Raw genomic sequence first — 22,054 nt, forward strand, 5'->3', positions numbered from 1 at the left:
TATAACAATAATCAGTTAGCTATAAACAGTAAAAAGAAATTATGAACACTTTATTTTGGAACCATGTAAACATTTCTTCTTAGCTTTCTTTTCTTCTTTTTTGCGGGGGGGGGGGGGGGGGGTGCACAATAGAAACCTGAATATTTGTGTAATTCTCTAAAACAATTGAATTACACATTTCTGTGCAGTAGTAGGTAAACTAGAAAAGGTGCTCCTCGGAGCACTGCCAGACCCCTAGTGGTTGAAATCTGAATGGTCGGACTTCGCATGACATGTGTGCAGAGGAAAAGAGGGACAGAGCGACAAAGGCCGACCCCTTGGGTCTGGCAAAGACTGGAAAAGCATATTACTGTTTCTATTAGGGCTCCATGGGGATATGACTTCAAATCAATATCCCGATTATTTCAACCTTTTGCCTCAATTACGATTAATGATACGCAATGAGACACGTTGTGAGCTTGCAGATCGGCTATTTTCACTATTTGTGTACACCACCATTGTACAACAACGTATAATGCAGGGTTAAGTGGTTAATGAGACTAATCGATTTAGTCGATTATAAAGAAATCTATTAGAATATTTTTTATTAATTTACTATTTACTATCAAATGCAAAACGTGCTTCTCAGTTATTGGTTCTAAATATTGTTTTTTCTGTATCTTCAGTTAATTTCCCAGTCCTAGTTTCTATTGTGTTGTAATAATTGTAATAAGTAGAAAGCATGTCCCCTGTGTAGCTCACATTCTCTACCAGAGACACTCTGTCATCATCAATATGAGATCACATTTGTCTTTTTACCTCTCCAGCTTTACCCTACGTCTATCCTCTCTTCTATCGAAAATCACAAATAATGGATCGCACAAAAAAAAAAAGCAGGCCGGCGTCCCAGCACATGACCAGTGACATGGGTGCAAGGGCCTTGTCTTCCGGCCCTGGACCATCGCTCATTTGCACATCAATCATGGCCAATTAACCTTGTGGGAGCCCTGATTCTAGTTTTTGTAAGGGGGGCTAGGTGATGTTGATCACAACCCAACCAGCACATTATTGATTGGTCCTCAGTAAGGGGAATTTTAAAGCTGTAGGCCAAATTAAAAGACATCTATTATGCTGATATTTTGTATATTCTTTCTGATATATATTGAGTCTTTCATATTATGACATAGGATTAGAAACTAGAAAGGTTGTATGGTTAATTTGATCCCTATTATAAATGTGCCACCCAGTGCAACCAAATGGACCCGTAAGGATCAACACTGAGGATTTTACAGTGTAGATTAGGGTATCAGAGATGCATGTATAAAAAAAATATCTATCATTTGGGAGTCCGTGTCCTAATGCATATCAAACTGGGAGTCCAGAAAACAAAAAAAAGTTTGAGAATCACTGACTTAGGCAATGGCAGCCAGGTAGTCTTTGACCTCAGCTGGGCTCAATCGTCTGAATCCGGCCTCGTTACAGATTCCCACCTCGATGTTGTCCTCCGTCATCTGGCCTTCGAAGCTCTCCTTCAGCGTCAGGATGGCTATGTGGATGGCATCCTCCAGTTCCAGGTCGTCGTTGTACCTCTTCTCCAGGAAGGTCTTCCCGTTGACGTAGTTCTTCCCCATGGCCGTGGCTTTCCACGCAAAGTACGCCCCGGACGGGTCCGACTGGAACAAGTACGACTGGCCTTCGTCCCACCCGGCGATGAGCAGCGACACGCCGAAGGGACGCACCCCGCCGGACTGCGTGTACTCCTGCATCACGGAGGCCACTTTCTGGACCAGCTGGCCCGTGGGAATGGGCTCCCGGTAAACCAGGTAGTACTGCTGGGCTAACTTCCTGGCTCGACGCACCAACACCCTGTAGTCAGGCCCCATGCCGCTGTAGACCATTCCTATGTGTTTGGTGACGGGTTCCACCTTGTGGACACTTTGCTCGTCGTGCAGGATGGACTTCTGTTTCTTCTCCGTTGCGAGGACCACCCCGTTTGAGGCTTTGATCCCCACCGATGGAGCCCCGCCTGCTACCGCTGCCAGGGCATACTCGATCTGCACCAGTTTACCAGTAGGACTGAATGTGGTCAGTGAAAACCCATAACCCTGCTCAGCCATCTTGGTTGGGCTCTGAGAGACGTATTGGAGTAGAAGTATAAAGTATCACGAAATGGAAATACTCAAATTAAAAGTACCCTGAAAATTTACTTTACTTAGTACAGTACTGCACCACTGTCCAGGGGGGAAACGTGAAAGGTCCTAAAGCTGAGATCTGTGATATCAACACACGGAGAGTCTTCACTTTGCTCTGGAAGTCAGCATCAGTTTAAATAGTCAGTCTGTCCAGAGACGTGATGTAGTTTACGATAACCGTATATGGCTATGAACATGTCTTTCGCTCTTGCCCAAATAAGGAGTTTCACAGTGATGTCATAAATATGACATCAGTCTTGTCCAGATATGGAATTCCGAACGGCTTTGTACTGGCCCCCAAGTACTCTGATAACGGCTATACTTTTATTATTATTAGTTATTAGTTATTTTCACACGCTTTTGAGAACGAATCGTCTTCATTTTCAAGAACATCCAGTTTGTAAAATCTTCTATGAGAGTGTAGAAATGTGCCTGTAAGTGTCCAATGTGCCATTTGGTTCCATTTTTATACTCTCAGAGTTACACCCATAAGGCTTTCAAATATTTAACTTCAATTTTATATAATAATGAACGTGAATAACTGATGGGCTGAATTGTTTCCCAAATATGGTGTCATACCTCATAGATACATCATAGATGACCAACGTCATTGACTGGCCACATGAAGCTGAGATCCACATGGGAACCACGCCATTCTTACACCTCATCCGTTGGCGAGGTTTACATTTCTGACCACAAACGTCTAGCAAAGCCAACTATGGTTATTATATGTTCCGATCTCATATGTGATTGGCTGAGAGGCGTAACCTATGTCACACCTCAATGGACAGACTAGATATTTAAACGTTAACGAATAACAATGTCTGCCATGAGTCGAGGAAGAATGTTATCAAAGATGAAAGGTGATGATGAGAGGGCCTCCACGGTATCCAACAGCAGAGATGTAGAGGGATCCAAGGACAAGCTCCTCCCCTCAGTAAACAAGGTTCTGTCGCCAAGGACACGGACCACCAGCCAGTCAGAGCCCCCTCTGCTGCGTACATCCAAACGGACCATCTATACTGCCGGACGCCCCCCGTGGTACAACGAACACGGAACCCAGTCCAAAGAGGCCTTCGTCATCGGCCTGTGTGGTGGGAGCGCTTCGGGAAAGACCACCGTAGCCAGGAACATCATCGAGGCTCTCGACGTGCCGTGGGTGGCCCTGCTCTCAATGGACTCCTTTTACAAGGCACTGACCCCGGAGCAGCACGGTCTGGCCGCCAGTAACAACTACAACTTTGACCACCCCGAAGCGTTTGACTTTGACTTGCTGACCGACACGCTGCGCAAACTCAAACTGGGAAAGAGTGTGAAGATCCCCGTGTATGACTTCGCCACACACAGCCGACAGAAGGACTGGAAGACGGTCTACGGAGCCAGTGTGATCATCTTTGAGGGCATCATGGCCTTCGCATATAAAGAGCTCTTGCAGTTGTTGGACATGAAGATCTTCGTGGAAGTGGATTCTGATATCCGCCTGGTGCGACGGCTGAGGAGAGACAACACAGAGAGGGGCAGGGACATCAAGTCGGTCATCGAGCAGTACAACAAGTACGTCAAGCCGGCCTTCGAGCAGTACATCGAGCCCACCATGCGCATGGCGGATATCGTGGTCCCGCGAGGCGGTAACAACATGGTGGCCGTTGATCTGATTGTGCAGCATGTCCACAGCCAGCTGGAGGAGAGGAAACTGCTCTGGGATATGGCGGCCCTGGCCTCGGCACACCAGGCCCAGCCCCTCCCCCAGACGCTCAGCGTTCTGGAGAGCACGCCGCAGGTGCGCACCATGCACACCATCATCAGGAACAAGGAGACTAGTCGCGACAAGTTTATCTTCTACTCCAAGAGGCTGATGCGCCTGCTGATCGAGCGGGCGCTCTCCTTCCTCCCCTCGCAGGTCCGCGTGGTCCATACGCCCCAGGGAGAGGACTACGAGGGCAGGACCTTCCATGGGAAGAGGATAACGGGCGTGTCCATCCTGCGAGCCGGCGAGACCATGGAGCCTGCCCTGAGGGCTGTCTGTAAAGACGTCTGCATCGGCAAGATCCTCATCCAGACCAACCACGACACGGGAGAACCGGAGCTTCACTACCTGCGTCTGCCGAAGGACATCAGTGAGGACCACGTCATCCTGATGGACTGCACCGTGTCCACCGGAGCGGCCGCCATGATGGCCATACGGGTGCTGCTAGACCACGACGTCCAGGAGGCTCAGATCCTGCTGGTGTCTCTGCTGATGGCAGAGATGGGGGTTCACTCGGTGGCCTACGCCTTCCCCCAGGTCCAGATCATCACCACCGCCGTGGACAAGAAGGTGGACAACCTCTTCCATATCATCCCCGGAATAGGAAACTTTGGGGATCGATACTTTGGAACGGGGGCGGGACCGGACTGCGGCAATGAAGAGACCGATGTGTCCAGTTACTTGTAGTGTTCGGATGTGGATAAACCCATTAAGACCTGAGGCCAACTCTACAAAATGCCTTCTAAATCAGTGGTTCTCTTTTTGTGCCACAAGGACCCCCAAAATTATGTATTTGGCCGCGGATCCCCCCCCCCTCCCATCTGAAAAGGTTTTTGCCATGGACCCCCCCAGAAGAGAAGATTTGTGTTAAAATTATTCAAAATTATTCAACCATTTTTGAACGCTTTCAAGTAAAAAATATCAGCGTGGCACAGTGACGCACTGTGAGCTTGTATATCTGCATTTCCTGGTTTTAATGGGTTAACTTTAATTTGAACGATTCAGGAGTGTGTACCCCTTTTGAGGACAATGTGAGAAGGTTGATTTGTCTCTACTCTAATGTCCTGCCACATGTTGTTGGAGGGCTAAATGAGATGCCTCTGTTAACCTGAGTGCAGAAAGATGTGGGATTGGAACAAAGACATTATGACATGCCCATACTATCAAAACATATTGTAATTATTTTCACTATATGTGTGTGTGTGTATGTGTGTGTGTGTGTGTGTGTGTGTGTGTGTGTGTGTGTGTTGCGTGCGTCCGGAGTTAATCTTCCAAACTGCTCGATCAATGACAAATGTCTTGTGCACACTGCCAGTAAACTAACTTATTAACTCCTTTTTTTTTGGACACAAAATCGTATTCTATTTAAAATAATTAACTATAATTCTATAGTGGAAGTCAATGGGTCTCACGTCGGGTTTAAACCGATCAGGGTATTCACTCATCACCACATGAATTAAGTGCATTGATTCCTATACGACCCACTTTGTACTTTCTGCACTTTTACTGTATGATACCATTTGTAACAAGGCATTTGACCTGGTTACAAACTGAATCATACACAGTGCAGGAGAAACTATAAATGTTAAAAACAGACACATGGTGGAGCACAGGGCCCCACAGAAGAAACAGAAGACATGAGGCACTAATAATAATAATAATAATAAACTTTATTTATATAGCACCTTTCATGACATGAAATGCAGCTCAAAATGCTTTACAGGGCAATAATACAATTACAGAAAAGGTACAAATCGTTTAACAATAAAGCAAAAAGAAAAAGCTAAAAACATTACAATAATAGCAATAAAGGCAGTGAATTGGACACAACGGTGAGGACATGAATAACAACACAGATATGGAAATCAACTAAAAGCAAGAGTGAAGAACTAATATCAACTTTTTTGTTTTATTTTTTTGTTGGCGCGTGTTGGGAGTATCAAATTGTTTTAATTTACTGTTTTGTATGGTAAATCGTCACTTTAAAGCGTTGGCGGAAACCTTGTTGTATGACCAAAACCGTAACTCAGCAGAGTGTTGCTGTCGGGCAGAAACCTTTTATCTCCGTATTCAAACTTTTTGTGTTTTCTCATAAATCAACGCCCTATTTGATCATACTACAAGCGTCATTCAAATGCATCAAAAGTTGCAGGTCCACAAGCTCGAAATGCGTGAATTGTGACATTTTTGGACATAATGATGTTTCCACTGAACAGAGACGATATATTGAAGTGGAAGAAATAACCTGTATTACAATGGCTCTGGTAGTTATTTTAAAGCTCTTACTTTTCATTGGTTAAATAAAAACACACAGACACACTTAACCACTTTGACTCTGAAAAAAAACCTTAACAAATTGCAGATCTACAAACTCCAAATGCGTCACGATGCAACACGTTGTGTATTTTTGTTACTTTTTGACAATGCTCTTGTGCGACAAAGTAGGCCATTCATTAAAAAAAAAAAAAAAAAAAAGGTGAAATATGAAGATACAAAATGGATCTACCGTAGGCTCACTGTCATAATCCATGGGTACTATGGCATCTTGGTAGATGTTTTTCCTACCAAACCAAACAGTGAAAACACCGAAATACAGCGAGAGGGCAGTGTGTTTCTGCAGGTAAACACCACCTCACTTATTGTTTTGTTATGCAAACACAGGGCAACATTACGTTCTATGATATTAAAGCTTTCTCTCTTTTGCAAGGTTATTATAGTTTTTAATTTATAATTTACTTTTTGTTTCGTTTTGACTTCATGTTTTCAATTTCAATTAGCTTTAATTTGGTTTTAAAGTGAGTATGCTAGTTTAGCTTTAGTGTTTTTAGTAATGATAGATAATAAAAGTAATGTTCAATACTGGGAAAGAGATCTGGGTTTGTAAGCGAGACAACAACCCCTATACTAAATACTCGAGTACATTTGCGTTTAATAAAACTAACATGCACTGTAAGTCGTGAACGATGCAAGTTGGGAATGCATGACCCATCCGGTTATGCAATACCGGTTGTGTCTGTCTCTCTGGCCGTGTCCGCATGTATGGAGATTTCTGTATCTGTCTGTCTGTCTGTGTCCCTCTTACACCCATGTATGAGTTCTGTGCCTGCAGTTTCTATTAGCTTGGATTCCTCATTTCTGATGTCACTGGTAGGCAGGTTTCACAGCCCTGAGACACAGGCCGAGTAGAATATTATAATGACCATTTGTGAGGACAAATTATATGAAGATTATTTTTTTAAAGCAAGTATTCCAGTACTTTAACTCAAGTACAAATTTGACTGAGCAGCTTTCACTTGTAGTTGAGTAATATTTGACCAGGAGTCAATACTTTGACTCAAGTACTGAGGGGTCACTTTGTCCACCATTGGCTGCATCATAGCATATATCTCTGCTGTCCGGCAGGAACCAGCTAACTCCAAAATGTTCATTTTTCAGGAAATGAAATAGGAGGTTTTGTTCATCATTGATAAGAACAGCTGAATGGACCTCCAAGCTCACAATGAGGTTGGAGGTCAAAAGGGGGTGGAGCCTGGAGTAAGCTAAACCAGCTAACTCCGATGGACTTCGCTGGTTTAGCAGAACATTTGAGGATCCAATGGAGTTTGCTGGTTTTGTCAGAAGCACTTTTAATGCTTTTCATTGGTTCAATATTAGTTTTACCAACACACAGACGTAATGGGTGTTCAATGGCCCTGATTTATGGAAAAAAATGCAAACGCGTCAAAATGGAGTTAGCTGGTTTCTACCGGACAGCAACGATATAGAAATAGACTATTTACAGGTACAAAATCAAAACACCTGCTAACGCTGCAATAAATAACAAAACGCAAAAGAAAATCCAGATACTGGTATGGCTCTTCACACGCTTCTTTTTCTTCGTTTTCTTTGTCTTCTTGGTCACGTTGGGGTCCAAAGAATCCATATTGGCCTTCTTGACTGCGGCGGCATGGAATCCGGACTTGACGCCGGCGACCGCGGAGCGAGAGTGGCAGGCCTCACAGGGGCCGTTCTCCTCCTTTTGGAGGGCTGTTTTGCGGGAAAGGCAGGTGCGACACTCCACGTACTCCTTGAAATATTTCCTCAAAACGCGCTCGACGTGTTTCTGCTGAACTTTGCCTCTAAGCACGAGCTTGTTGTTGCCGTCTAAGGAAGCAGTCGCGGCGCCCAACTCGACGGAGAGGAAAGTCAGGAGGTGTTTGGGCTGACAGCGCAACTGTCTGCAGACGTCCTTGAAGTTTACGACGGTGGTTTTCTTCGTGCCCGTCTGCACCAGCTGAGGCTTGATGCCCAGCTGGTCGTAGGCGTCTCCTCCTCCCTCTGGTTCCACCTTCTCCTTTATCGTCACCTCCTCTCCACCCTCAGCATTCTCCCCATCCAGGGTGATCCATTCTTCTCCCTCCTCCTTATCCAGCTTGAGGAGGGGGCTGTAGAAATTCTCCTCCGTTCCTAAAGAATACTCAGTCTTTCTCTTCTTTGTCATTGTTGGGGCTCTAGTCTAATGACATATGTTTGTGGACTGATAAAAGCCTGAACTCTGGTCAGTTTTTTATCTCTCGTTCAGAATCAGTGCAAGAAAAAATGTCAGAAGTTTGCAAATTAAAGAAGCCCAGAGAGAGTTGATGCTTGTTTGACAACAGTTACAGTTTATATACCCAGTCTGTCCACATAGGCGTGACATAGGTGTGGCCTATTATAGAAATATTATATTCCAGTCGGATGAAGTTTAGACCGTTTATTAGGAAGATTTCAGCATACAGCAACAGCATACAGATCATGAGAAGCAGGTCTGCTCCTGCAGCCCCTTTGGGCACAAGCCCCTTGAACACCCATCTAACACAGTTCTTTTAGTAGACCATTTACCAAAGATGCTATTCCAAATGGTCATATAAGGTATGCACTAAAGATAAGAGCGACACAAACATAGGTACACAAATACAAATAGCAATGATCATGTATAGTATCACAGGACAAATTATATGCTGACACAGAGAATAGCATGGAGGATTCAGCTCAGCTGTTAGATTGACAGCTGTAGCTGAGTTAGAATTAGCACATTCATGTGAAGAGTGGTTGACTAGACATTCAATGAGAATGAATTGGAAGGCCAACAAATACACACTACTATCTATATATTCCTGCCACCATAGGCCTCTCGGCCAATCACTTGTGAGTTTGGAACATAATATATGGCTTTACCATATATGGACATAAAACACATTTTAGTTATCACCCTTGACAACGTAAACATTTGTCACTATAGCAGCGCAATTCCACTCACAATGTTTGTTTTTTTACAACGTGGCTTTGTAGGAGGACTAGAAGTCTGTCTGTCTGTGTGTGTGTTTGACCCTATGTAATTATAGTTTTGGTACTGCACTGTGTCCTGTGCTGCAGCCATTTGGTTACTTCGAAGAGACAGGCTATTTTAGGGTTCCAGTAGTCCAGTAGTCCCCTCGAGAACCAGGATATAACATCTAGGTGTGAAGACAGCTGTTCCCCACCTGTGAACCATAAAGTCTATTTTTACCTTCACAGCCCCCACCTGTGGACCATAAAGTCTATTTTTTACCTTCACAGCCCCCACCTGTGGACCATAAAGTCTATTTTTTACCTTCACAGCCCCCACCTGTGGACCATAAAGTCTATGTTTACCTTCACAGCCCCCACCTGTGGACTATAAAGTCTATTTTTACCTTCACAGCCCCCACCTAAAGTAATAAAGTCCTGCACGAGTTCACCACACACACACACACACACACACACACACACACACACACACACACACACACACACACAGGCATACATAGAGAAAGAGAGAGTTGAATCTACCATTACACTGATAAAATGGATCTTATCACCGATTTTAATTTAATTGACTGACTAATGAAATAATGAATCCGTAATTATTAATTATGGATGAATAAAATGCTTTAATTAGGTATGTGAACTATGTGAAGAATGTCAAGCATGTCAAGAATTTCAGGAATGTGCGCCAATATCCCCCCTAGTGGTTGAAAATGTGTATTACATTACATTACATTACATTACAGTCATTTAGCAGACGCTTTTATCCAAAGCGACTTACAATAAGTGCAATCAACAAAGGTAGGGAACGAAAGCTACTAATCACCAGAGGTTATAAGTGCATTTTCTGCAATAACAAGCAACCAAGAGCATACCTAGCGCTAAGGTAAAAGTGCAATATATCAGCTACCTATTTCCTTAAACAGATGAGACAAAGTAGTCAAATGAGCAGGAGCTAAAAACAAATAATTGTATTGACTAAACAAGATCCAATAAACAATTCAACAATAAAACAAGCATTCGTACAACTAGTTAACAACAAGTAGGCCAGGCAAAGAGGAAGGGTAGTGTTTCCTGAAGAGGTGGGTTTTCAGCCTGCGGCGAAAGATGGGCAGTGACTCTGCTGTCCTGACATCAGTGGGAAGTTCATTCCACCACTGTGGGGCCAGAACAGAAAAAAGTCGTGACCGTGTCGATCGACCAGAAGGACCGTTGAGTGGCGGGGGAGTCAGTCGCCCCTTGGTGGCCAACCGGAGTGGTCGGGAAGGGTTGTGGGCATTGACCAATACCCGGAGGTAAGAGGGAGCTGTTCCTTTCGCTGCCCTATAGGCTAGCACCAGGGTTTTAAACTGAATGCGAGCCGCTACGGGGAGCCAGTGCAGGGAACGGAGAAGGATAGTTGTGTGAGAGAACTTGGGGCGGTTGAACACCAGACGAGCCGCAGCTTTCTGAACAAGCTCCAGGGGTCTGATGGCAGATGCCGGAGCGCCAGCCAGGAGGGAGTTGCAGTAGTCCAGGCGGGAGATGACAAGAGCCTGGATGAGCACCTGGGCTGCCTTCTCCGTGAGGAAGGGCCGAATTCTCCTGATGTTGTAGAGGAGGAACCACCACCTACTATACTACTCATAACCCCTGACCCTAACCTCAGTAATATTTTATTACAAGGATTAGTAGGCTACAGTCCTACTTATTCCGCGCTGCCGCTCCTCCGCGGGCAGCTGCCGCTCCTCCAGCGGCAGTTCCGCGGCAGCTTCCGCTGCCGGAAAATGCACTCGCTCCTTCTGGAAATGAGTGCCCCAGCCAACTAAGCAATACCCCTTGTATCCGTTCTCAGAGTACACGTTGTACCTGTCTGTCCGTTTGCCTGTGTCCCTTATGTCCATATATGGAGAACCTTGATGTCATCAGTATACTCTTATCTGGTACCCGTTGTGCCTGTCTGTCTGTGTCCCTTTTAGGCCCATATGGAGATCTCTGTCAGAGATCTCCATATCTCTGTCAGATATCTCCATATATGAGCTTTAAAGGGAAACAGAGATTCTCTGTATGTGTCTGTCTGTCTGTGTGTCCCTTTTATGCCCATATTTGGAGATTCTTGATGTCAGCAGTATATTTCCATATATGGGCATGCCCATATATGGGTATATATCATATATGGCATTATACATAATTTTACAATTAATAATTATAATAATTGTATTAATAAAATGTTTTAATTATTTGATTCATGATACTATATCATATATAGTACCACCCTAGTTTTGCATTTTTTCAACAAAAAGGCCTGAAAAGTGTGGGAACACTTGCTGTACGGTATTCCAGTTCCAGGATTTTATTTGAGTACGGTCCAGGGCGGTTCCTGCTTCCACACAGCGTATGTGATGTTTTTCTCACGTAGAAGAGTCCCAAACAAGGTTTTCCTTATTCTTACAATAAATACGCTATTTTTGTGAAATTACATTAACCTGCAATTTATCTATTTTTTTTCTGTGTATGATAGTTTTCTTTAAACTAGGATAATTTAAAGCCACCGATATGATAATTTAACATTTCCCATCTCGCAACACTGACACTTGTTAATATTAATTAAGTAATGTTAATATTGATGTCATCTTCAATCCAGTCTCATGACCTTCCACCAGAAGTGTGAATATTTAAAATATGTTTTCCTTTAAAAGAAAAAATAAGTTGCAATAATAATAATAATAATAATAATAATAATAATAATAATAATAATAATAATATGAGTACACCTCTATAAAAAGATGTTACAAAATTAAAACAATAAAGACAAAGCAAAGATTAATAGAAAAAGATTCAATTTTATTTGTTAATTTTCTGGATTGCTTGAGCACATTACTCCAAACAGAAGTGTATTTAACAACAGGGGTTCTCAAAGTGGGGTCCGGGGACCCCAGGGGTCCTTGAGGGGGTTGCAGGGGGTCCCCAGCAAAACTGTAGTTGTGAACCAAATGGACCCTTACAGGTCTGTAACTCTGAGAGTGTACAAATGGAACCAAATGGACCCTTACAGGTCTGTAACTCTGCGAGTGTACACATTTGTACACTCTCAGAGTTATGGGGGTCCGATGGCCTAATGGTCGTCGTTGAAATGTTGTAAAAGGTTTGAGAACCACAGTTTTACAAAACAGTTGAAACACTGTCCTAAAACTAAATGACACTTTTCATTTACTCAATAAGCACAATAAACAATATGTATGCAAATTATAATTTGTTTAACTTCAATTCAAATGTCATCACGGTCCAAAATTCTAATTAAATAAGAAATAAAAGTTGAACATAGGCCAGGCCTAGTGAAAACTGCATATTTACATGTTGTGAGCTTGTAGATCTTTTGTTCCCCCCCCTCTTCTTCTTCTTTTTTGAAATACTAATTAATATCAATCATTACATCAATAAACACTGAGGGGTGTCCTCCTCGTCTATCTGACACACAGTGACACTGAGGAGTCATAACTCCAGCACCAGAACCCAGCATAGAGAGGTTCAGTAAATGTGGACTGGAAGGTGTACAGGTGTGTCAGTGTGTCAGAAGACACTGTGTAGAAGGACACAGTACCAGCAGGCCAGTCTACATACACTGATATTATGTTGGAGGAGAGATGGACAGGGAGGACAATGTGCTTATTATTGTGCCACACAGTGTAACTGTTATTATCACCATCACATATCAGACTCCAGGACTTGTCATTGTATCCAAACAGACTGTCATTACCCTGTCTGATTCCTCTGTATGTCACTGCTATATAAACCCTTCCACTCCACTCTACCTCCCAGTAACAGCGTCCAGTCAGACTCTCTCTACAAATCACCTGTGGCTTGTTCTCAAATCTGTCTGGATGACGAGGATGCTTCTGATCCTCTCTCACCTGTGTCACCTTCCTGTTGTTCTCAGACAGAGAGAGGTTTCTGTGTGCTGTGTTTGGATCTAGTGTGAGTTCACACACATCTGATGGAAAGAACAACATACAATACAGCACCAGTTTACAATCACACATAATGATGATAACAATGATAACTAGAAAAAGTGCTCCTCGGAGCACAAGTCTCCGCCAGGTCAGGTAGGTTACTGTGGCCTCCTGGTGGCGCTATAATAGGCCAATGTGAAAAGGGTGGCATTTCTTTTTAGGCCTTTTACGGCAATCGGTCACTGCATTCATGATTTGAGGCATTTTGTTCCAAAAATGTGTTTTGTTAAATTAGACCTGCTGGTGGCGCTATAACAGGCCAATGTGAAAAGGGTGGCATTTGTTCCTCGGCCTAGTGGGAATGTGCGTGTGAAATTACACGGCAATCGCACACTGCGTTCATGATTTGAGGCATTTTGTTCAAAACGGACCAATCCTGCAAACTTAAAGTCACTGTTAGCCAATTAAGATGGAATATGAAATATCGGACACATCTGTCTTGATGACATGACTAGAAATACTGTGTACCGATTTGCATGATTTTTGGACAGAATCTGAAGGAGTAAGAGCAAAAAAAATGTTTTTCAAAAGTCGGCGTCCTGGTGGCGCTCTAAAAGGCAGATGTAAAAAATGCAGGGCAAAGGTTGTTCCTTGGCCTCTAGGGAGTGTGCGTGCCAAGTTTCACGCAGATCGGTGCAGTTATAAGTTAAAACGTGAATCGGCCTGTTATAGCGCCACCATGAGGCTGATTTGAAAGTTTTGAAGTGGCATTTGTTCCTTGGCATAGTGGGAATGTGCGTGCACAATTTCACGGAAATCGCATGCTGCGTTCATGATTTGAGGCATTTTGTTCAAAACGGACCAATCCTGTAAACTTTGGAAGTCAACCTTAGGCAATGAGGATGGAATATGGGAAATGGGACAGATCCGTGTTGATCACATGACTATAGAGATACTGTGTACCGATTTGCGTGACGTTTGGATAAAATCTGTAGGAGTAATGTAAAACAATTTGTTTTGCACAAATTGGCCTCCTGGTGGCGCTCTAATAGGCCCATGTGAAACATTTGGGGTAGAGGTTCTGAATTGGTATCCAGGGAGTGTGTGTGCACAGTTTCACAGCGACCGGGCTAACGGTGCCGGAGATTAGTCGCTCGCAGACAGATGGACACAAGGACACACGGACGGACGGACGGACGGACGGATGGATGGACGGGGGGTAAAACATACTCTCTCGCCATGCCTTCGGCCTGGCGGAGACAATAATAATTATTGTTATTATTATTATGATTAATGATTATAATATTTCAAATATGATATCTTTGGGGGTCACGGCCTGAAAAAGGTTGAGAACCTCTTATCTCCTTATTTCAACTTTTAGTTTTTTCGTAAATTAACGCCCTACTTGATCATACTGCTGTGTCGCACAAAAGTATAAAACATAGCAGATCGACAGCTTGTAGATCTGCTATTTTTCAATTTGAACCCTGAACAGTAACAGTTTTCGGACATACAAGGTTTCAACCCGATAGATACGATATATAGCTAATCTTTTAAAATGACAGATGCTGTCCTGATTTTAATGGGTTAAAACAGAACACAGCTCTAACGTTACTCGCTGGTTTTAAAGACACGTGGGATTGATGTTACAACTGTGTCACGCATGTCAAGGTCTTTTCAAGTGACAGGTGTATCGTTAACCTCATAGCATCATTGTTAGGCATGTAACGATTTATCGTGAATCTAGTATTAATCCATTATTTTTTACCATTAAAATCGATTCAAACTGGTGACAATTTAAATCGATTTAATAACAAAAATGAGAAAGATAAGACATTTTTTAAGAGAATTGATTAAAAAAAAAGATTTTCAATCATTTGCTACTCACTGTATTGAGAATAGGATAAGAGAAAACAAAGTATTTTAAAATACTGAATTTGTGTAAAGAAAACATTCTGTCATTTGTCTGGAAAAAATGTGTTTAAAAAATTGTGAAAAAAATCTATACTTTTACTATTTGTAAATAGCAGATCTACAAGCTTGTGACGCGTTGTGTGCTCCGTCTGTCTGTCTGTCTGTGTGGGTCTCTCTCTCTCTCTCTCTCTCTCTTTCTCTCTCTCTCTATGTTTGGACACAAAGGTATATATGTTCTTCTATAACTGAACACATTATCTAGATGTGTTCATTGATTAAGTTAGATTAGATCTACATCGAACTGACTTCACAGGGATATTTGTTGATTTATAGCCTAACAACTGTAGACTATATATTTGATCTACAAAAGTGTAATTTGAACTTTGGCTGCTGTGTTAATTGAATGTAAACATACAGTATGCATTTATATTTACTGTCTACCCAGGCAAATATTTCACCTCGCATTACTGTAACAAACCATTCTCCAGTCCTCTGGTTTCAACGGTAACATATGGACTGTAATGCCCACAGGTGACAGCTACTGTATATGGTGACTTGATGACATACAATGACACAATCACTGTCAGTTTGGTGCTTGGAGGTATGTTTTTGTTAATATCACATACTTTATTAGCCTACACATTATGGTTATTATCAGGGGTGCTCATAACTGGTGCACAAGTGCGCATGCGTCGTCAAAATGCATGCTGCACGGCACATCAGACTAAGAGAGGCGCTCTCGCGTACCAACAGCTGGGACCACGCGGACTGGAATTTACTTCCTGAAGCCACACTCACACATTCACGGTGAAGCACGCGTCCGCCCCATACGCGCCCCATACACACCCATGGGGCGGAGGCGGAGGGGGAGGGGACGTATGCTGCATGTCGGGAGTGCCTATCATTCACGAGAAGGGAGTCCCGCTTCACACGGACCATTGCACAGACAAGTTATCCATGTATCCCTCTTTTATCCATCCTGCGAGACGTGTTGCAGCAAAATGTATTAATTTATTTATTTGGTGCGCACCAAGTAACATATCCAGGTGCTCCCCTGAGAACTAGACCAACAAAGTTGTGCGCACCCCTGGTTATTATCATCTACATTCAGAGTAGGATGTGAATGAGTGAATGTCACATGCTTCTGTGTATATGAGCTGGTCATCTAGATCAGTGCTTCTCAAACTTTTTCGTGCCCCCAAATTGATATACTGTATATATTTGGCCACGGACCCCCATCTGAAGAGAAGATTTGTGTTAAAAAATATATTATTATTCAAGATTTTTCAAAAATGTTCAGAATGGCTCGCAGCGCAGCACGAAGTGACACACTGTGAGCTTGTACATCTGCTATTTTTGAATACCCAACATATAAAATATGGATAAAGTGGTTAAAAGGATTGTGAAGCTGTATTAACACATTTTGCTGACCCCCTGGAACCCCCCCAAGGACCCCTGGGGGTCCCCGGGCCCCACTTTGAGAACCAATGATCTAAATAGCTGGATGTGCTGCTTTGACTGAATGAATAAAACAGAATAAACACTTACACTTCTTCACACCTGGTGTCAGCATGTTCTCTCCACAATGGTTCACACTGGGATGGAGGAGAGACAAGGTCAGGTATTAATATTCTCTATGATAATATGAACAATGATTGACAGCATACTGTAAACCTAGCAGATCATTTTGACATCAAGACTCATACTGTCTACTGTCCAGTGTACTGACATGAGGGGATTTGAGTATTTATCCTGTATTAAAATTGGCTTAGGTGAGGACCGGCCGGTGGACTGACCGGTAGACCGGCCCACTGACCGGCGGGCGGACGGACCTCTGACGTCACATATAACCACATAAGGAGTTCCAAATGCAGCTACGCCCAAATATGGAGTGTGTTGTCTAACCTCAATGTGTCGTCATGGCATCAGCAAACAAATCAAAACACACACACACACACACACACACACACACACTCACTCACTCACTCACTCACTCACTCACTCACTCACTCACTCACTCACTCACTCACTCACTCACTCACTCAAAGGTTATCACATTTGTCATTTGACTTTTGTAGGCTCAAAACTTTCTGCAAGGTTTTCCTCATTTAGTGGTTTTGTTGAGTATACATTCAATGTAACTATCCAAGTATTTTTTATCAGATGATAGACAAGCCAGTGGGCCAATGTGATGTCTGTCTGTGGGCCGGACCGGTGCTACTCAAAGATTGGCCATTTCAAATGAGGGACAAGCCAGAGGGCAAATTACATGAGTTATATTTACTTTGTGGGCCGCCAAGCCCCAAAAAGTGGAGAAAGCCAATTATCGTAATTACCAGTGGCCGGCCCACGTCCCTGGTTCGTCATGTTCGTTGCAGACACACCACCTAGTATTAATTTTAAATCTAAGGTGAGTTGGCAGAAGCGAGATCATTCTGGTCGAGTGACAAACAGGTGCAATCCCATAAAAAATTGCGTTCATCTTTGTCTCACGCACACACCAGAGTTGAATTGCCTAACTTATTTCTATGTGATGCCTGGTGTTTACACGTGGTCTGAGTAGACAGTAGACACTATGAATATTCACACACAGACCAAGTCTCTCATACCTAAGACTGTCCAGTCTATAGTGTGGATCCTTCACAACAGCCGAGAGCATCGCTTTGCCTGATTCTCCTGGATGATTGAAGGTCAAGTCCAACTCTTTCAAATGGGAAGGGTTGGAGCGCAGAGCTGATGTCAGAGAATAACAGCTTTTCTCTGTGACAAGACATCCTGACAAACTGCACGCACACACACACACACACACACACACACACACAAAGTGTTTCACATTGCTACATTTTCTTTCCTTTAATTTAGACATTTATTTTGTTATATTTAGATTAAGTTGAACACAGTTTCAGGCATACTGACTTGAGAGTCTCCAGTATGCAGTGTGGACTCCCCAGTCCTACAGCCAGCAAGTTTACGCCAGAATCCTGAAGGTCATTGTTACTCAGGTCCACTTCTCTCAGACTAGAGCTGGAGCTGAGGACTGACGATAACTCCTGACAGCAACTCTCTGACAGGTTACAGCCACTTAGCCTGAAGAAGCATTATTGATAAATGATTTTTTTATTTGAATTTATGTTAAAGAAAGATCATAAAATATATGAAAGCTATTAGTGCACCTACAGAGCTTTATTGGAGGCTTTGATCACGGGCAGCAGCCTCAGAAGAGTCTCCTCTGAAGCAGAGTATTTCTTCAGGTCAAACACGTCCAGCTCCTTTTCTGAAGACAGCAACATGAAGATCAGAGCTGACCACTGAGCAGGAGAGAGCTTGTCTGTGGAGAGATGTCCTGATTCCAGGTACTGTTGGATGTTCTCCTCTAGAGAATGATCATTCAGTTCATTCAGACAGTGGAACAGATTGATGCTTCTCTCTGGAGATGGATTCTCTATGATCTTCTCCTTTATGTATTTGATTGTTTCATGATTGCTCTGGAATCTATTTTTTGTGTGTGTCAGCAGTCTTTGTAGGAGTTTCTGATTGGTCTCCAAGGAGAGGCCTAGCAGGAAACGAAGGAACAAGTCCAGGTGTCCATTTGGACTACGTAAGGCCTTGTCTACAGCACTTTGGTAGAGGTGATTTAACTTAGGTTTGTCTCTAAATAACTTGAGCCAGTTGGAGGTTGCTTGTGGTTCTGACAGTAGGTTGACACCAGTCTTGATGAAGTAGACAAAGACATAAAGAGCAGCAAGAAACTCCTGAACGCTAAGGTGGACAAAGCAAAACACTGTGTCCTTGTACAACCTACACTCCTCTTTAAATATCTGTGTAAACATTCCAGAGTACACAGTGGCATCTTTGATATCAATGCCACACCCTCTCAGGTCTGCTTCATAGAAGATCAGGTTGCCTTTCTCTAGCTGTTCAAACGCCAGTTTTCCCAAAGACAGAATGACCTTGGTATTCTTTGGATTCTTGTCAGAATGTTTGTGAGCTCCATCATGATATTTCACATTCTTCTGTTTGGACTGAACCAACATGAAGTGGAGGTACATCTCAGTCAGGTACTTTGGCAGCAATCCTTTCACATTTGTTCTCAACATGTCCTCCAGAACGGCGGCAGTGATCCAACAGAAGACTGGGATGTGACACATGATGCAGAGACTTTTGGATTTCTTGACATGTGAGATGATAAGGCGTGCCTGCTTCTCATCCCCAAATCTTTTGATGAAGTACTCCTCCTTCTGTGGATCGGTGAATCCTCTCACCTCTGTCACCCTGTCAACATAATCAGTTGGGATCTGATTGGCTGCTGCAGGCCGTGTAGTTATCCAGATGCGAGCAGAGGGAAGCAGGTTTCCCTTGATGAGGTTTGTCAGTAGCACGTCCACGGAGGTCCGCTTTGTGACATCAGTTACAATCTCATTGTTCTGGAAGTCTAGAGGAAGCCTCAGTTCATCTAATCCATCAATGATGAACACAACTTGGAACTCTTTTAAGCTGCAGATTAGTGGTTTCATGATTCCACCAAAGAAATGATGAAGAAGTCCCACCAAGCTGTACTTCTTCTCCTTCATCAGATTCAGCTCTCTGAAGGTGAGTGGAAACATGAAGTGGGTATTCTGGTTGGCTTTGTCTTCTGCCCAATCCAGAGCATACTTTTGTGTTAAGACTGTTTTACCAATGCCGGCCACTCCCTTTGTAATCACTGTTCTGATTGTTTCATCTTGTCCAGGTAAGGGTTTAAAAATGTCTTCAAATCTGATTGGTGTCTCTGGTCTCGCTTGTTTCCTGGATGCTGTTTCAATCTGTCTGACTTCATGTTCTTTATTGACCTCTCCACTGCCTCCCTCTGTGATGTAGAGCTCTGTAAAGATCTGATTCAGAAGTGTTGGGTTTCCCTCTTTAGCAATCCACTCAGACAAATTCTTACACTTCTGCCTCAGATTACACTTGAGTTGTTGTTGACTGACAGGAGCGAAAGTTTCTAAATGACCAAAGAACGAAAGACACCAGTGAGTATATATGTTAACGTTAATATAACTGCCCAGATAGTAATAAAACAAACCTTGCCAGTAGAAGATCTTTATTACTGTTGTTATGTTGTTGTTAGCACAGTATTGTGGACCTTATCACACTTGCATTTGGCTGCTTATACCTGTATGACTATAGAGACTTGTCGAAATGTATTATTTTGCCTCAATTTCCCTCTGTCATGTTGAATTGTGTATAATTACTTTCTTACTGCTCTCCACCATGTTAAAGTTGTGAATAATTACTTTCTTACTGCTCTCCATCATGTTAAAGTTGTGACTAAAGACTTTCTTACTGCTCTACATCATGTTAAAGGTGTGAATAAAGACTTCCTTACTGATCTCCAGGATGTCAGCCAGCTTCTCCTGCTTCAGACTCCTCAGGAGGTGTAGTGTGATCTTCAGAGCTCCCTCTGTGATGATGCTTCTCCTCTCCTCCTCACCCTCACCATCCACCACCTCCCCCTCCTCCCTCTGACTCTCTAAGCATTCTGGGTAATCTGTTGTAAGAAGCCTCTGGAACCTCTTCATGTCTTTCTTCACAAATGTTACGAGATTCTCTTCAAGCAGCTGAAACACATAATAAAATAATAAAGGTTAAGTTTATCAATATTGAATTGATTGATTAATTGAGACAGACCAAGGATCAGATGGGGGGATTATATCTCCATGTTGGCCTTGGAACGCCTCAGGATCCCCCTGTATGACATTTCTAATGTTGCCCGGGAAAGGGAAGTCTGGAACACTCAGCTGGAATGTGGATGGATGGATGGATGGTTGAATTGATGGATGGATGGATGGATGGATGGATGGATGGATGGATGGATGGATGAATAGATTTAAAGTCTATCACTTTTCATTACAATGGGCAACAGTGTACTGGTCATTTTCACAGTGACATGGAAGAAAAGCCTTGGAAATATAATATCTCCCTAAAGAAAACGGATGTCCTTGTGATGAAGGTGAAGTGTCAAACAACAAATACCACACCTCAAACAGACTGCCAAGAGCAGAGTGTGTAAAATAATAAAACATATATAACAATTACAGTTTATTCTATGAGAGGTGTCCCTCATTATAAAAACCCAGTTCATAAGACTGGCTCAGAGAACAATGGCAAAAAGTAAAAGAAAGTTATAATAGATGTTCAGACATTTCAGTCTTCATGGACAAATATGTTTCGGGTGGGAAAAAATGTGTTGGTGGACACACGGCCTACGTGTCTCTATGGGGATCAACTCATATTTATGTTCCCCTTCATTCTATTTGTAGATGCAGTAAAGTTGTACATTGACATACCTTAAAAATGGAGTCCAGCTCTGTTTGATGTTCCTGAGCTGACTGACCACTGGGACCCTGAGATATCTGCTGGTCTCTGTGGAGGACACACACACACACACGCACGCACGCACACACACGCGCACACGCACATACACATACACATACACACACACACAAAATGTTCAGTATAAATGTACATTTCTTCTAACAGGTTGTAAACAGTGTGTCTGAAGAGGACATGCAGTGTTTCTATGAAGTGGACTGTAGATGATAATTAAAGGGTAATACCACTCATTTTCAACATCGAACTATGTCTTTTATACACCTATAGCTGTTGTGTGGAAATAAGAAAAAAGCCCCCCCCCCCCCCCCCCCCCATTTATGTTGCGTAGAACTGGATAATTGATTAAGGTCATGTGATCAGTGACATACGCAGGATGTTCATTTGGCCCCGCCCCCTCAGCAAAAAGATCACACGACCTGATCACATGAACTCAATTATCCAGTTCTAGCCAACATAGAAGGGGGGGGGACTCTTTTCTTATTTCCACACAACAGCTATATTAAAGACAAAGTTCAATGTTGAAAATGAGTGGTATTCCCCTTTAATGTACAACATTTAATAAACACTAAAACCAGTTGAGTTCTAATGTCTCTTGTCATTGTGTTGTGTTGGTCTGC

At 42.9% G+C, this 22,054-nt stretch overlaps 4 protein-coding genes across 4 annotated transcripts in view; 1 reads left to right on the forward strand and 3 right to left on the reverse strand.

Moving 5' to 3' along the window:
• Window positions 1–1,391: 1,391 nt before the first annotated feature.
• On the reverse strand, window positions 1,392–2,096 carry LOC311042825 (proteasome subunit alpha type-2-like; the record flags this gene model as incomplete). Its single annotated transcript, XM_084053847.1, has 1 exon — window positions 1,392–2,096. The coding sequence occupies one exon, from the start codon at window positions 2,094–2,096 to the stop codon at window positions 1,392–1,394; it is 705 nt and encodes a 234-aa protein (XP_083909973.1).
• Window positions 2,097–2,991: 895 nt separating this feature from the next.
• LOC311041889 (uridine-cytidine kinase-like 1) lies at window positions 2,992–4,605 on the forward strand (the record flags this gene model as incomplete). The annotated part of the gene is made up of 1 exon (XM_084052373.1): window positions 2,992–4,605. One exon carries the CDS (start codon window positions 2,992–2,994, stop codon window positions 4,603–4,605), a length of 1,614 nt encoding a protein of 537 aa, XP_083908499.1.
• Window positions 4,606–12,665: 8,060 nt separating this feature from the next.
• Window positions 12,666–13,403, reverse strand: LOC311041890 (stonustoxin subunit beta-like; the record flags this gene model as incomplete). Its single annotated transcript, XM_084052374.1, has 2 exons — window positions 12,666–13,192; window positions 13,382–13,403. 2 exons carry the CDS (start codon window positions 13,401–13,403, stop codon window positions 12,666–12,668), a joined length of 549 nt encoding a protein of 182 aa, XP_083908500.1.
• A 2,456-nt stretch (window positions 13,404–15,859) lies between these two features.
• The window catches only part of LOC311041891 (protein NLRC3-like), a gene marked incomplete at its 3' end in the record, with an annotated part of 18,884 nt that continues 12,689 nt past the window's right edge, over window positions 15,860–22,054 (reverse strand). The window contains exons 4-10 of the mRNA XM_084052375.1: window positions 21,392–21,467; window positions 20,431–20,662; window positions 18,243–20,046; window positions 17,982–18,152; window positions 17,675–17,848; window positions 16,614–16,660; window positions 15,860–15,963 (exon numbers count right to left, since the gene is read on the reverse strand). Of these exons, the coding sequence (XP_083908501.1) occupies window positions 15,860–15,963; window positions 16,614–16,660; window positions 17,675–17,848; window positions 17,982–18,152; window positions 18,243–20,046; window positions 20,431–20,662; window positions 21,392–21,467 (2,608 nt within the window). The remainder of the gene's footprint in view (window positions 15,964–16,613; window positions 16,661–17,674; window positions 17,849–17,981; window positions 18,153–18,242; window positions 20,047–20,430; window positions 20,663–21,391; window positions 21,468–22,054) is intronic.

This window comes from Gymnoscopelus microlampas, assembly GCF_963454915.1.
Source record: "Gymnoscopelus microlampas genome assembly, chromosome: 3".
NCBI classification, from domain to species: domain Eukaryota; kingdom Metazoa; phylum Chordata; class Actinopteri; order Myctophiformes; family Myctophidae; genus Gymnoscopelus; species Gymnoscopelus microlampas.